This window comes from Protopterus annectens, chromosome 10.part0 (assembly GCF_019279795.1).
Source record: "Protopterus annectens isolate FY-2018-M chromosome 10.part0, PAN1.0, whole genome shotgun sequence".
NCBI classification, from domain to species: Eukaryota; Metazoa; Chordata; order Ceratodontiformes; family Protopteridae; genus Protopterus; species Protopterus annectens.
Genome location: NC_056744.1, coordinates 1,308,016,709 through 1,308,029,433, shown reverse-complemented (window position 1 = coordinate 1,308,029,433; position 12,725 = coordinate 1,308,016,709). Strand labels below are relative to the sequence as shown.

The window sequence follows — 12,725 nt, the reverse complement described above, 5'->3', positions numbered from 1 at the left end:
ATTAAAAAACATATACGGAAACCTAGAAACAACTTTTCGCATACTTTTATCAAAGTATTCATGCTGTTCGTTTATATTTGTGCATTCTGCAGGTGACTGGCTTAAAATTTCTATCTTGTAAATGTTTATCTTGTACTATTATTGACTAATTTTAAATAGTTAGCATTGAAAGCTTATGCACAGATTCTTTAACAGTAACTACACATTTTCTTTACAGATCATCACATTTATGATGGGTCAAAGCCTTTTATGTGCCTGGATAGGTCTAAAACTATTTCCTTTGACCGAGTCAATGATGACTATTGTGACTGTGGTGATGGCTCTGATGAACCAGGTTAGCATTCTCATGTTTTATATTTTAGCATAAGCCACATTACACTCATGCTTATGTCTAAATAATCCTATCATAAGTGGCTGTCTAATACATGTGAAATTTCTGATTGCATTTGTACACCTTCAGCATACCATTGGAACCCCTACGTCCTACTGTCATCATTGTTACTGCTAGTTTTCTTTCAGTTCGACTACAGGCACCACTTCCTCACTGACACTGTTCATCAAAGCACTGTCCTAGTGAAATCCTATTCTAGTGCATCTTAAGCTTGTTTTCATTCTTTCACCCTTTCACCCTTCAGCTGAGTATTCTGGAAAAGTTGCTTTTGCAGATGAGGTTTCCATCACCTGAGGTCTAGAAATGAGTATTCTCCATTACAAATAGAGATATCTTAGTATGTGGCTGTCTTGTTTTGGATTTTGCAGTAAATTTCAACATAGAATGAAAGGCACTTGGCTATGGTATGTCATCTGTGTAGGTCTGTAGGTGTAAAGTTTTGAGATTTCTTGATGGGTCCTTTGTTGTATTCTTCCTCTCCACCAGTCTCCATTTAGCAGTTTTCATTGGAGATCCTGAGCTCAGTGAATGTCTGTTACTTGTGCTTTTACATCATATACTGACTACATAAGCATAAGTAGCTTCGGTTTTCTCAACCCTCTTGCAGTTTAGATCTTTATCTTTTTTTGAACACAGCTTGATTGATCTAATAATTTATCAAACAGCAAGTATCCAAAAACATCATCAATATCATATTATAACTGTATACTTACTGACTTTACATATTTACTTTTTCATTATTTTTTATCATTTGGAAGTATTTTTTTTTCAACCACTAAATTTGCATGACTTTTATTAGGAATATGCCAGCAAGTAGTAAATCCAAAAGAAACTAACAGTAAGCACCACAAACACTAGTTGAATCCTTTTAATACCCAAATGCGTAAAACCAGTTAAGTGCTTTCACCCAGGAATCTCCCGAGCTTCCCAAGAACAAATTTAAAACAAAGTAAAAGCACTTTTAAAACAGTATGCCAAATTGCACAACCAGTCACATTTTTCATAAGCACAACCTCCAAGTTAACCCTTCAGATTCAAATAAAAGAATTTACATGAATGTCATGTTATATTATATAAATAAATGTATGATTCTTTAAAATAGTATAAAAACTTGTCATATAAGTTATAACATTGCAAAAAGTGCAAAAAATACAGAAATAAACATGTATAAAAACGTTGAACATGAATATTATTTTTTATTCAAACTTGGGAGATCTACGAAAGTTCCTAACCTAATTGTAACTGTCAGGAAGTAAGGGAGGATTTACATTTTAGCCGCCCTCAACCATAAAACACTATTGATGTTGATATTCTCATTTAGACCCTGGCTTTTAGCTGCATCTAATTTCATTTGCCAAGAAACTTCTTTATATTCTTATTTGGCCTCCCAGGGTTCTTTATATTCTAATTTGGCCTCTAGGATCTTGTGCTTGCTGTTCGACTGCATAAAATTTGAACTTACTGTTTGCACATTCTTTTTGATGTTTATATGGAGCACTGGTCTCCTTTCCTTGTGTATATAAGCATGTTCATAAACTCATTTCCTAATGGGTCTCTCTGTCTTTCCTATATAACAGTGTTCACAGGTAACAACGTAAATTACTCCCTTACTACTATACTTATAATGTCCTCTGACTTTCAAATGTACATTGCTTGGTGTCAAAGTTCTTTCTTATTAATCATATAAGAACACTGACCACAAAAAACACATTTATATGTGCCTGTTTTTTTTGTTGGTGTTTTGACCTATTAGTCTGTGTCTTTCAATCATTTCTCTTAAATTAACATCTCTTTTCCTAATAAATATTGGAGTGGGTGAAATAAATGTGTCAATATGTGAATTTGTCAAGATGTTAATTCTTCATTGTTTTCTACTTCTTCTGACAGAGGAGAAAATGTATGCACGCAAGCTAACAGTAGAACTACCAGAACCTGGAATAGGTTTAAATTTCTCTTTTCTACCTTCCACTACCTCTACTATCCAGTTTTCAATAAGGGAGTTAGGATAACCTCTCTGAACATATCCTTAATCAAATAAATTTCTTCCATGCAAACAATTTCTTCACTGCACATCCTTGGTGCCCTAATCAATTGACCTTTAATGATTCCTTTCTTTGGTTAGTGAGGGTGATCACTATTGTAGTGCATATGACATTTATTACTTATTTTTGCTTCGTTTTCATTTTCCTCCATATTCCTTCCCAGTTGGTCTTGTCCCTGTTGTTAACGGTCTCATACACCCCATTTTAGGATATGCATTTTGTTCTTTCTCCCTCAGTCTGATTTTCTTTATAATACTTAGCACTACTGTCCTGAAGAAGAGCAGAATGTGAGGGTCTCATGGGTTCATTTCCAGCAACATATTAAAGAGAGATTCTGCTGGCCTGTCTTGCCACCAGAAGAATGCAGGTAGTTGAACATTTCCTGTGTGGGAATCACTGGGAAGGACTGATGTGCAGCCCCAGGCGTCGACCAAAGTACCTTCACAAAGACCTAAACTTGGAGGGTAGACCAAAGCATAGCCCTTCTGGAGAGATAACTCTACTGCTATTGTTAAACTAGCCTTTCAGGTCCTAGGCTTATCTTCAGAGAGAGAGAGAGACCTTAGACTTGTACTGGTTTTCTGCATTGGTGAGGTGTTTTTTTCTTTTTTTTTTGTATATAATCATTTTATTCCTTCCTTTTTGACCACTAGACTCTCCTGGCCTCCCACTAACACTCTGTTCATGCCTTTACCCCTTCCTTCTTCTGTTGGGTGAGTGCTCAGTTACCCATTTGTTTTTCTGAGGGTCAGGAGCCAAGCAAATTTGTTGTCTATCGATGGAGGAGGGGCAGTGATGTACTTTAAGGCTGTTAAGGTAAAAGTGCACAATGCTTAGTATTCAGAGAAACAGATCTTTATTGTGGGTGACCATGTAAATCTGCCTGGACCTCCCAGAACAAAAGAAAAGCTCTAATATTTATAATGAAGAATGAACAGTATGTAGCTGAATCAAATATCGTGAAATCTTAAATGTAACTGGGAAAGAAACATTTCATAGCAGCACGTTTACTGCTGACAGTACATTCGTGTGCCTTGTGTTACATCTCATGACCATAAAAATTAAACTAGTTTTGTCTTAACTGAACTAAACAATGAATACTGGAACTGCAATGTGTCAGTAAGATGTAGAACTTAATATAATTGTGCATGGCAGACTCCATTTAAATTGTGATGGATTCCAGTCCAGATGCATTTTGAATAAAAAAATGCTTTTTCTTAACAAGACCCTAACCCCACTGCTAGTCCTCACTACCAGCTTAAGATTCAAAATGCGGTGAGCATCAGTAAGAGTGTCACTTTCACAATTTACATAACTGCTGTAGATTGCCGAAGCTCCCCCCCTCACAAAGCCAGCTATGTTGTGGGATCTACAGTCTCCACTGAGGATTCTACAGTGGGACTGAGCACCTGGGCATATACCCCATCCCTTCCCCCATGAGAGGGGTGTTGGTGAACCATAGCTCCTTTCTTCCCTCATGTCAGCTACTGCAGGTACCTGAGTGGCTATTCAAATGTGAGTCACAGTCCGGGCCTCATTCTTCTCTGCCAGTGGAGCTGGAGCCTTACTGAATCTTGAGGTGGCCCAAAAGAGGCACACTTCAGACCATCACCGTGAAGAATGTGTTCCATGCTGTAAGCACCATACAGTCCTGAGTTGATCAAAGAAATAAACACACAGAGGAGGAAGAGGAGTTTTAAAATCCCCCTTGCATCTCCTTCCTGTTGCTTTTCCTTACCTAGTCAGTACTAAAAGGGGAAGATTCCTTCATGCTGCCTGAAGTAGGCTGTCAAATGTTATCAAGGTTCTGTGCTGGCTAGTTTGTCCAAAGTGATAACTCCACTGGACCAGCCATAGTATTGTTGACTACAGTTGGTGTTGTCAGTGGAGTAATAGTGGCCTTTGAGTTCTTCCTGGTTTGGAGACCTATCTTTAAGAATACATTATGTGCTGGACATGGTCAGGTTGGGCACACCTGTCTCAACGGAGTCCTTGGGTCAGGTCCCATCTCTAGTATTGAAAAGGGTCATGCAGGCTCTCCCTCATTCAAAATACGACAGTTGAGTTCTATTCCTACTGCTAGTTCCAAAAGGGAGAGAGACTGTTTCTTTGCTGTTTGGTCTTCCTTGACTTTCAGCAGCGCATCCAATGCTGCTTATTCCAGAGGGTGACTTTCCTGGTGTTAATTCGCCTAATGCTGCAGGCACCTGGATGATGTCATTGGACATGTTGGTTGCCTCTTGACAGAACATTGCTTAGGGCTCCTACAGGGTTTTTTTTCCCCAGTTTGTTCTTGGTGGTCATCACTTCAAGTACAAAGTTTTGCTATTTGGGTATTCATTAGTGCCTAATGTTTTAACAAAGGTGTATGCTTTGGTGGCAAAAACCTTTGAGGGGTACCGCCCAATTTGGTGTCATTTGCATACTTAACCAACGTACCTGATTTCCAGTCTGGAGATCAGAAAAGTAGGTGTAGAAAATGAGGGATCGCAGTATTACGGCCTGAGACACACCACTACTTTCTAATGAGGTACCTGCCCTCTTAACTGTGGGGGTTCTGTCATTAAACCATTTGGCTATCCACCTCACCTTTAATAGATCTACTTTTAAAGTACTTGGTTTGCTTATAATGCAGTTATGGGGTACATTTTCAAAAGCTTTGGCTAGATCCAAATAAGGTATGGAAACAGAATGACAACTGTCAAACCTATGTGACCTTCTCCAAGAGGTTCACTAAACTGAATAGGCAAGGTCTGTTCTTAATAAAACCAAACTTGTGTGTGTCTATCATGATATACACTCTGATAGTTTTTTGAGGTCTGGTATAATGGGTTATGTGGCTTTGCAAATCATATTAGTCAGGCTAATGGATCTATAGTTTTCTGGGTCACTGGTAGGGCCATTGTCGCTCTCCTACTTTGGACACAATAGAAGAGTATTTGTGGGTTCTGTTCAGGCAGCTTTATTTTATACAAACACATCACAATAGAAGTTTACTGACTTTAACTTAAGTAACTTATATACAAATTAACTGCTGTAATCATACATGCTTACTCTCTGGTTGCAATCTCAAAATGGCACGTGCTTAACAGTTATGCATGCACACTCAGTCTTTGAAGTGCTTCTTAAAGATACAGCACATAGCACGTGCTCTCTAATTTACATCCTCCCTCTTGAAAACAAAACTTTTTGGGAATGCAGATATAACAGACGGTTATTAGTCATGTATTTGTACAAAATGAAGTACATATAGTATGCATTTATACAAAGTGTAATACATGTACAAGTCCATGTTACTGCATATTTCACACTGGGCTTAGATACTTGTCCATAACGTGTGACTTAAAATTGGGAACTGGGCTTAACTATTGGAATGGTCTCTGAAAAATGTTCAATCTCGTGATTTACTTGGAACATTTTCAGGAATGGAATCAGAGGTAGCAACACCCTCTGGGATGGAAACAACATTTGGTTCAATCTGAGATTTACATTCTGAGTCACTACAACAATGTTGTGATGATGATTCTGGTACAGGTAACAAATGTTTACAGTTTTGCCTGTACTGCGTACCTTCCGAGTCTATAACGTAGGATCTTGGTTCAGGACATTTGCCAATAACTTGTCGTATACAGTCGAAACCTTTTTCTGTTTGAAGACTGACTGTGTCACCTTCCCTTAATGGAGAAAGAAGTTTACTTGACTTGTCGTATGATGACTTGTGGATAGAACGCTGCTTAAGTAATTGAGCCTTAATAGTGTTATTCTTGGCTTTAGGCTTTAGTAGAAAGGTAGTAATAGATAACGTAGTTCTTGTTTGCCTGGAAAGAAGTTGTTGAGCTGGAGATCTGAGAACATCATCACATGGTACATTCCTAAGGTTAATGCAATTTAAGAAAACATCTGAATTGTCACGTCTTGATCAAGCAGTTGTTTTGCACTCTGGCTCAGCTAGGCCATTTGACTGAGGATACTCAGGACTGCTCGTAATGTGTAGAAGGTTCCACTCTTTTGCAAACATCCGCAACAACTGGGTAGTAAATTGAGTACCATTGTCAGAAATAACTTTGTGCGGACTACCATGGACTGAGAAATGACGTGTCAGATTAGTAGTAACAGTAACAGATGTTGGATTAGGTAGTAGATCAGTCTCAAACCAATTCGAGTAAGAGTCTCCCAATACCAAGTAGTATTGATTGTCCCACTCAAAGATATCAGTGACTACTGTCGACCAAGGTAGTTCAAGAGTTGGATGTATTTGAGACGTTTCTCTTTGCAAGTGCAATTTAGTACTATTGCATATTGAACAAGAAGAAAGTACTTTATCAAAGTCTTTTAGTAATGAAGACCAAAATACTAATTCTGTCGCTTGCCTCTTAGTGGAAGTGGAACCTGGTTGACCACGATGCAAAATCTGGATGTACTCGTGTTGTAAGGAAGCAGGAACAACAATTTTAGGACCTTTGAAAATAATGCCATCTTCCATAATTTCATCTCTATAGGGAAAATAGCTTTGCACTTCTGGTGGTACACTAGATTGCTTTGATGGCCATCCAGCATTAAGGTAGTGATTGAGCTTTGGCAAAATTGGATCAGTCTTAGTGTGATTTCTGAACTCCTCATCAAGTCTAGTGGTAGAAAAATTGTGCATTGCCATCACATCAAAGTCAAAAATCACTCCAGCAAGCTGTTCCGTTGTATTCCTGTGCGATCTAGATAAGGTATCATCTAGATAAAGCAGTTTGCCTTTTGTATTGATCATTTTGAAGTTGTACTTTTGCAATTTGAGCATCATTCGTTGTAATCTTGCTGGAGCTGAATGCATAGTCTTCTTTAGAATAGTAACTATAGGGTGGTGGTCAGTTTTATTCTGAATAGCTCGACCATAAATATAATCATGAAACTTGGAACATGCAAACACTATTGCCAAATGTTCTTTCTCAATTTGAGCATACTGCATCTCAGGTTGGATAAGTGTTCTAGATTCATAGGCTACTGATCTGCCCTCTTGAAGTATAACTGCGCCTAGACCAAATTTCGAAGCATCACAGGAAAGAGTAACTGGTTTGTTCATATCATAGTATGTTAATTTAGGTGGGGTGGCATTTTTCTGCTTGAGCTCTTCCAATGCCTTTTGGTGCTGTTACCATGACCATGCAACATTTTTGCGCGATAGCTCTCTTAAAGGTCTTGTCAACTCACTGAAGTCTTTATACTTGCCTAATAGCTGACTCTGCCTAAGGAACATTGTAGAGCTTTAGCATTGTATGGTGCTGACATCTCAAAAATGGCTGCTTGCTTGGTTGGGTCTGGTCGCAAGCCAGTACTGGTAAATAAATGACCTACATATGTAACTTCTGGTAGTCCAAATTTATACTTCAGGAGCTTCAAGTTAACTTCATGTGCTCTGTCTAGAACTTTCTTTAGGTTTCTGTCATGCTCTGCTTCATCATTTCCTCCAACCAATAAATCGACTATTATGGCACTAGGATAACCCGAAAAAATTTTTCCATTGCACACTTGAAAGACTTACTTGCAAAATTTATTCCAAATGGCATGCTTAGAAATCTGTGTCTGCCAAACAGAGTACCAAAAGTGGTTAGTAATGAGGATTTGCGATCATCACTTGCCAAAATGAACTCCTTGCATCCACAACTGAAAACACTGTGGCGTTTGGTATTAGGACTGCGACCTCTTTGACTGTGTGCATTGGATTATATGTTTTTTCAACTCTGAGTCAATGCATATTCTGATTTCATCTGAGCTTTTTTTGTCAGCTGCTACCATAGACTATACCCATTCAGTTGTTTCTGTAACCTTTTTGTCCTACTGAGCCTTAACGTTGTCCTGCATAGCTATCGGGACTCTTCTTGCTGGTCTGACAACAGGAGTGACCTCTAGGTCTAACTTCATGGAACACAGTACTGTAAGTTTGCCCAACCTGTCCTCGAAAACAGCATATTCTGAGAAAATGACTTCAGAAAAATTAGAACTAGGAGGTGCGCTTGTGTGATTAACGTCTTTGGTAAAAATAAAAAAAAAGATTCATTCTCAAACTGTCGTTGAGACCCAATAAAGACTGTACTGGTTTAATACATAGAATAACAATATTACTGAACTTTATGAAATAAGTCTCTTGGGCACTGTAATATTCTTAAATTACTATTTATATTGGTGTAAGAAACATGTTAGTATTATACTATCAGTATAAGAAACGTCATATAACTGCATGATGCAAGTCTCTGTGTAACTGGAATTTGCTAAACAAGTTTCTAGGGCGCTGTAATGCTTTTGAACTTATTGTATTGCTAAATTAATTTATCATCATTTTAGGAAACATTTCAAATAACTGCACAATGTGACTGAAGGGCGGGATAAGCTCAGAGTCAGTAACATTTTGAAGTAATAGGACTTTGCGAATAAACAGTACACAACACACTGAAACTTTCCCAAAATGGCATTACCTTTTTAGGCAGTTCTCTACAGTGCAAGGAACTCACTGTAATGGCGGCACTTTGCAAATAGACACTCCCAGTGCAAAAAACCTTTCGAAATGGCTGTACTTTGACTGCATGTCATGAAATAGTTTCACTTTGCATATAAATAATTCTTCGAAATACATGCACAGTAATAAGCACACACACTGTAAGCACTTTTACACACTTTGAGATACTTCAAATAACTTTAGTTATGCCCTTGATACAATATGAAGCTGTAGTTATGCCAAAAGATATCACTTTGACAGAAACATGCAGTCGCCTTGCTTAATTTAAACTTAATGTGCCCTTGCTCATTTAATCTCTTTCATGCCCATTGTACTTTACTCTAAACATGCATTGTTCTGCCTTTAAACATACTCAATGTTCTTTGTTTTTCACTGTTGCAGTCATCACATTTGGGTTATCCCTGCCAGGGTAACCCTCGGCTGCCCCAAATACCAGACTTAGTATTTCTGCATCAGTTGCTGTCTCTTCAGGAATGACGTCCGGTCGTCAGTAGTATAAAGTAAGGCAGCCAACGCCATAACATCAGTCTTTCTTGCCATGGAGCCCGAAGCAGAAGCAGTTTGCATGAGTGCCGGTCGGCAGCTACCTGAGTTTTGTCTACCGATTTGAAGCTGAAGTCTTCTAAAGCTAACTACCCCATTGGGGATCCTTTTTTCTTGTACTAACTGATGTCAGAAAAAGTTTACAACTGTCTCGCCTGTGTTAAGCAAATACCACACCGAGACTTTCATTCTTAATGCGTCACTTGTTTAGGCCCAGACCACGACGTCCCCCGCTGTTGCTTCTGTGCTTTGTTAAACGCCAGAACTATCCATCATCGGGCCCTTATTGTAGCTAGATATTTTCACTTACAGTCCTCGAACTCCAGTATGGCTTCGGTAAGCCATCCGACAGCTGATCTTCCGAAAAAACATAAAGATAAAGACAGAGACAGATTGCACAGGTCCAAACCTACTGACGATGCTTCCGTTAAGCTAGTTCTCAGTTCTCCGGTCCTCAGTGAGATGCTTTCGCAGCCCCTGATGCTTGCTTCTGTGGACTCGTAGGCCGCTACCGAGACCCTTTCAGATTCTGGTATGCCGCAAATCTCTTCGACTAAGGATCCTGCGGTCGTCTCTACCTTGGAGGGGTCTGGAGCCGCTGCACAGGCACTGGCTTTTGAGGAAGTCTTTCGCACTACTGATTCTTGACACAAACTGACGTCTTCTTTCGCGACCATCATTCTTTCGAAAACGACAGTTTCTTTGCTCAGGGTATGAACCACACCCAAGAAACCAATGACCCAATCTCAGGCACCTGCTTCCTTGCCTCCGTCTGATGCAGAGGGCTCCATCCCTTCCGTCTCTCACCCACAGGATTTTTTCTTTGGAGAAACCCTTCATACCTTAAGGGGAGCATCTCCAGTGGGAGAGTCAGGACTACCCTAAGTCTAAGAAGAGACTCAGGGAATTCTTGGGTCTTCCACAGCACAGACCCTTGGCCATCCCCTCAGTCCTGGATGTTGTGGTGGATGTTTTCCTGGAATCCAGCTTGACACATGACACCCTTCCTCCTGCACCTAGAAAACCAGACAGGTACTGTAGAGTCCCAGACTCTCACAAATTTCTTTTTAAAAATCCTACAGCTGACCATGAGGTAATCTCTCAAGGGCCTAAAGGGATTAAAGCTACCTGTGCTAAGAATCCCACCCCCTGAGAAAAAGATTCCCGAGCACTGGACAGATGGGGTAAAAAAAAGTGTACACTTCAGCTACTCTTGCTATCAGAGCACTAAATTGTTGCTATCACTGCACTAAATTGTCAGTTCCATATGCTAAAATTTCAGCAACATACCCTGGAACTCCTCAGACAAAAAATGTCTTATTTTTCCTGCTTGTGCGGAATCTAAAGAGTTAAGAGTTAATGCATTCTGCAAGTCAAGTAACTAAACTCACCTTGCACTGTGGTTTTGACGCCCTAGAAGCTTCTTGCAGGGTGTCAAAACTACATTGTCATTTATATATATATGTGTACGTGCATGTGTGTGTATGTATGTATGTGTGTATGTCATATATATATATATATATATATATATATATATATATATATATGTGTGTGTGTGTTTGTGTGTGTGTGTATTTTAAGTACCTTTATCTGCACTTTTTTGTTTTTCAAAAAATACAGTATTTAAATTGATTTTAACCGTGTTGCAGGAATATTAACTGAATTGGAAGTTAGTCAGTGTTTGCTGAATTTTGTTATTTGCTAGTAAGTACAGGTGTGGGGGTAGCCACATTCTTTGATTTCCTGTGCTTGCCTATTTAAGTGGTACAGTGTGAAATATTTTCTGCTTAAAAACCTCAGCTTTGGCTGGCTAAGAACTAGCTGTATTCAACTGGACGTACTAGAGAATTTAAGTGCCTTTATCTGCACTTTTTTTTTTTTTTTTCAAAAAATACAGTATTTAAATTGATTTTAACTGTGTTGCAGGAATATTAACTGAACTGGAAGTTTTGACTCTGCTCTTCAGTTAGTCCCACCCACCCTCCCTGTTTTTGTTTTGGTTTTGGTGTTAATCTTAGTGGCCTTGAAACTGCCCTCCCCTCTTGTAAATTTGTGTTTGGATACTGCTTCTGGGCCCATCTCATTTGCCCACTCAACTGAGTGCAGTGAGATCATATTCTGATTTCAGGCACTCCTACTGTGTACAAAGAGAGCAAAAAAAAATTAAGCTGGTTTCCTGCCTTTCTTGTTAAGTGGTATAGACTGTTTGTAGGCTTCTGAGCCCCCAAGCCTAGCTTAGTTTTTTTTTCTTATAACTAGCCAGTTTTCTAGTTTCAGCACTCAAATCTGTTTCTTTGATCTCAGCACTTGTTCAGAAAAAAAAAAAATTTCATCTTCTTTTACTGTAATATTGTTTCTACCTATTTTATTTTACTTTTGCATCATCTTAAAAGTACTCAATTGTATTTATTACTGCTTGGTGTAACTCATTCAAAGCCTTTTGGTTTAAACACTTGGGCTTCGGACCAGTTGTTTTGCACTGAGAGGGTTTGTGGTCTGCACTGTAGTGGCAGAACAGGTAGCTTACATCCTTCTAGGTTGGGAACTGCTGATTGAGGGCTCAGTGTCTGTTATTCTAAAAGTGTATTAATTCTGGTTTAAGCACTTGGGCTTTCAGGCCAGTTATTTTACTTATTTACATACTCGGAGGCTCTAAATAAAGATCTGCCTAAGCAGCAGAGACCTCCAAAGCAGACACCCAAGCAACCACTACCCCAAAACAAAACACGTGCAACACATATCTCACAAAGCAGAACAGTCACAGCCCTTAAGACTAAACAACACACCTGATACACTTGTAATAGGTGACTCTATCGTCAGGCACACTGACGTCCCGCTCACCAGGCTGAACAGGGAGAGGGTCACTGTGAGCAGCCTGTCGGGCGCTAGGATCCGCCACATAACACAAGCACTCAGGTCACTCCAAGGCAAGTACATATATGACTCCGTCATTGTCCATGCTGGTGTGAATGACCTGAGACGTACCTCCCTGGACTTCATGAAAAGAGACATAGAGGAGCTCTCTGAGCATGTAGCCCAGGCCGGTATGACCCTGACCTTGAGTAGCATCTTACCCTCACCAAGAATGATGCCACAATATGAAGATAAGATGATCAATTTCAACAATTGGCTTAAGTACTGGTGTCATTCAAAGGGGATCCAATGCCTGGCAGCTTGGGATGATATGCCCGACAAGCCACGATGCTTCGCTAGGGACGGCTTGCACCTGTCACCCCTGGGCTTTCGG

The 12,725-nt window shown here is 39.5% G+C and overlaps 1 protein-coding gene across 1 annotated transcript in view; it reads left to right on the top strand.

Moving 5' to 3' along the window:
- Positions 1–12,725, top strand: part of LOC122814269 (glucosidase 2 subunit beta-like) — an 834,731-nt gene that overhangs the window by 107,487 nt on the left and 714,519 nt on the right. The window contains exon 2 of the mRNA XM_044086863.1: positions 218–334. Within this exon, the coding sequence (XP_043942798.1) occupies positions 218–334 (117 nt within the window). The remainder of the gene's footprint in view (positions 1–217; positions 335–12,725) is intronic.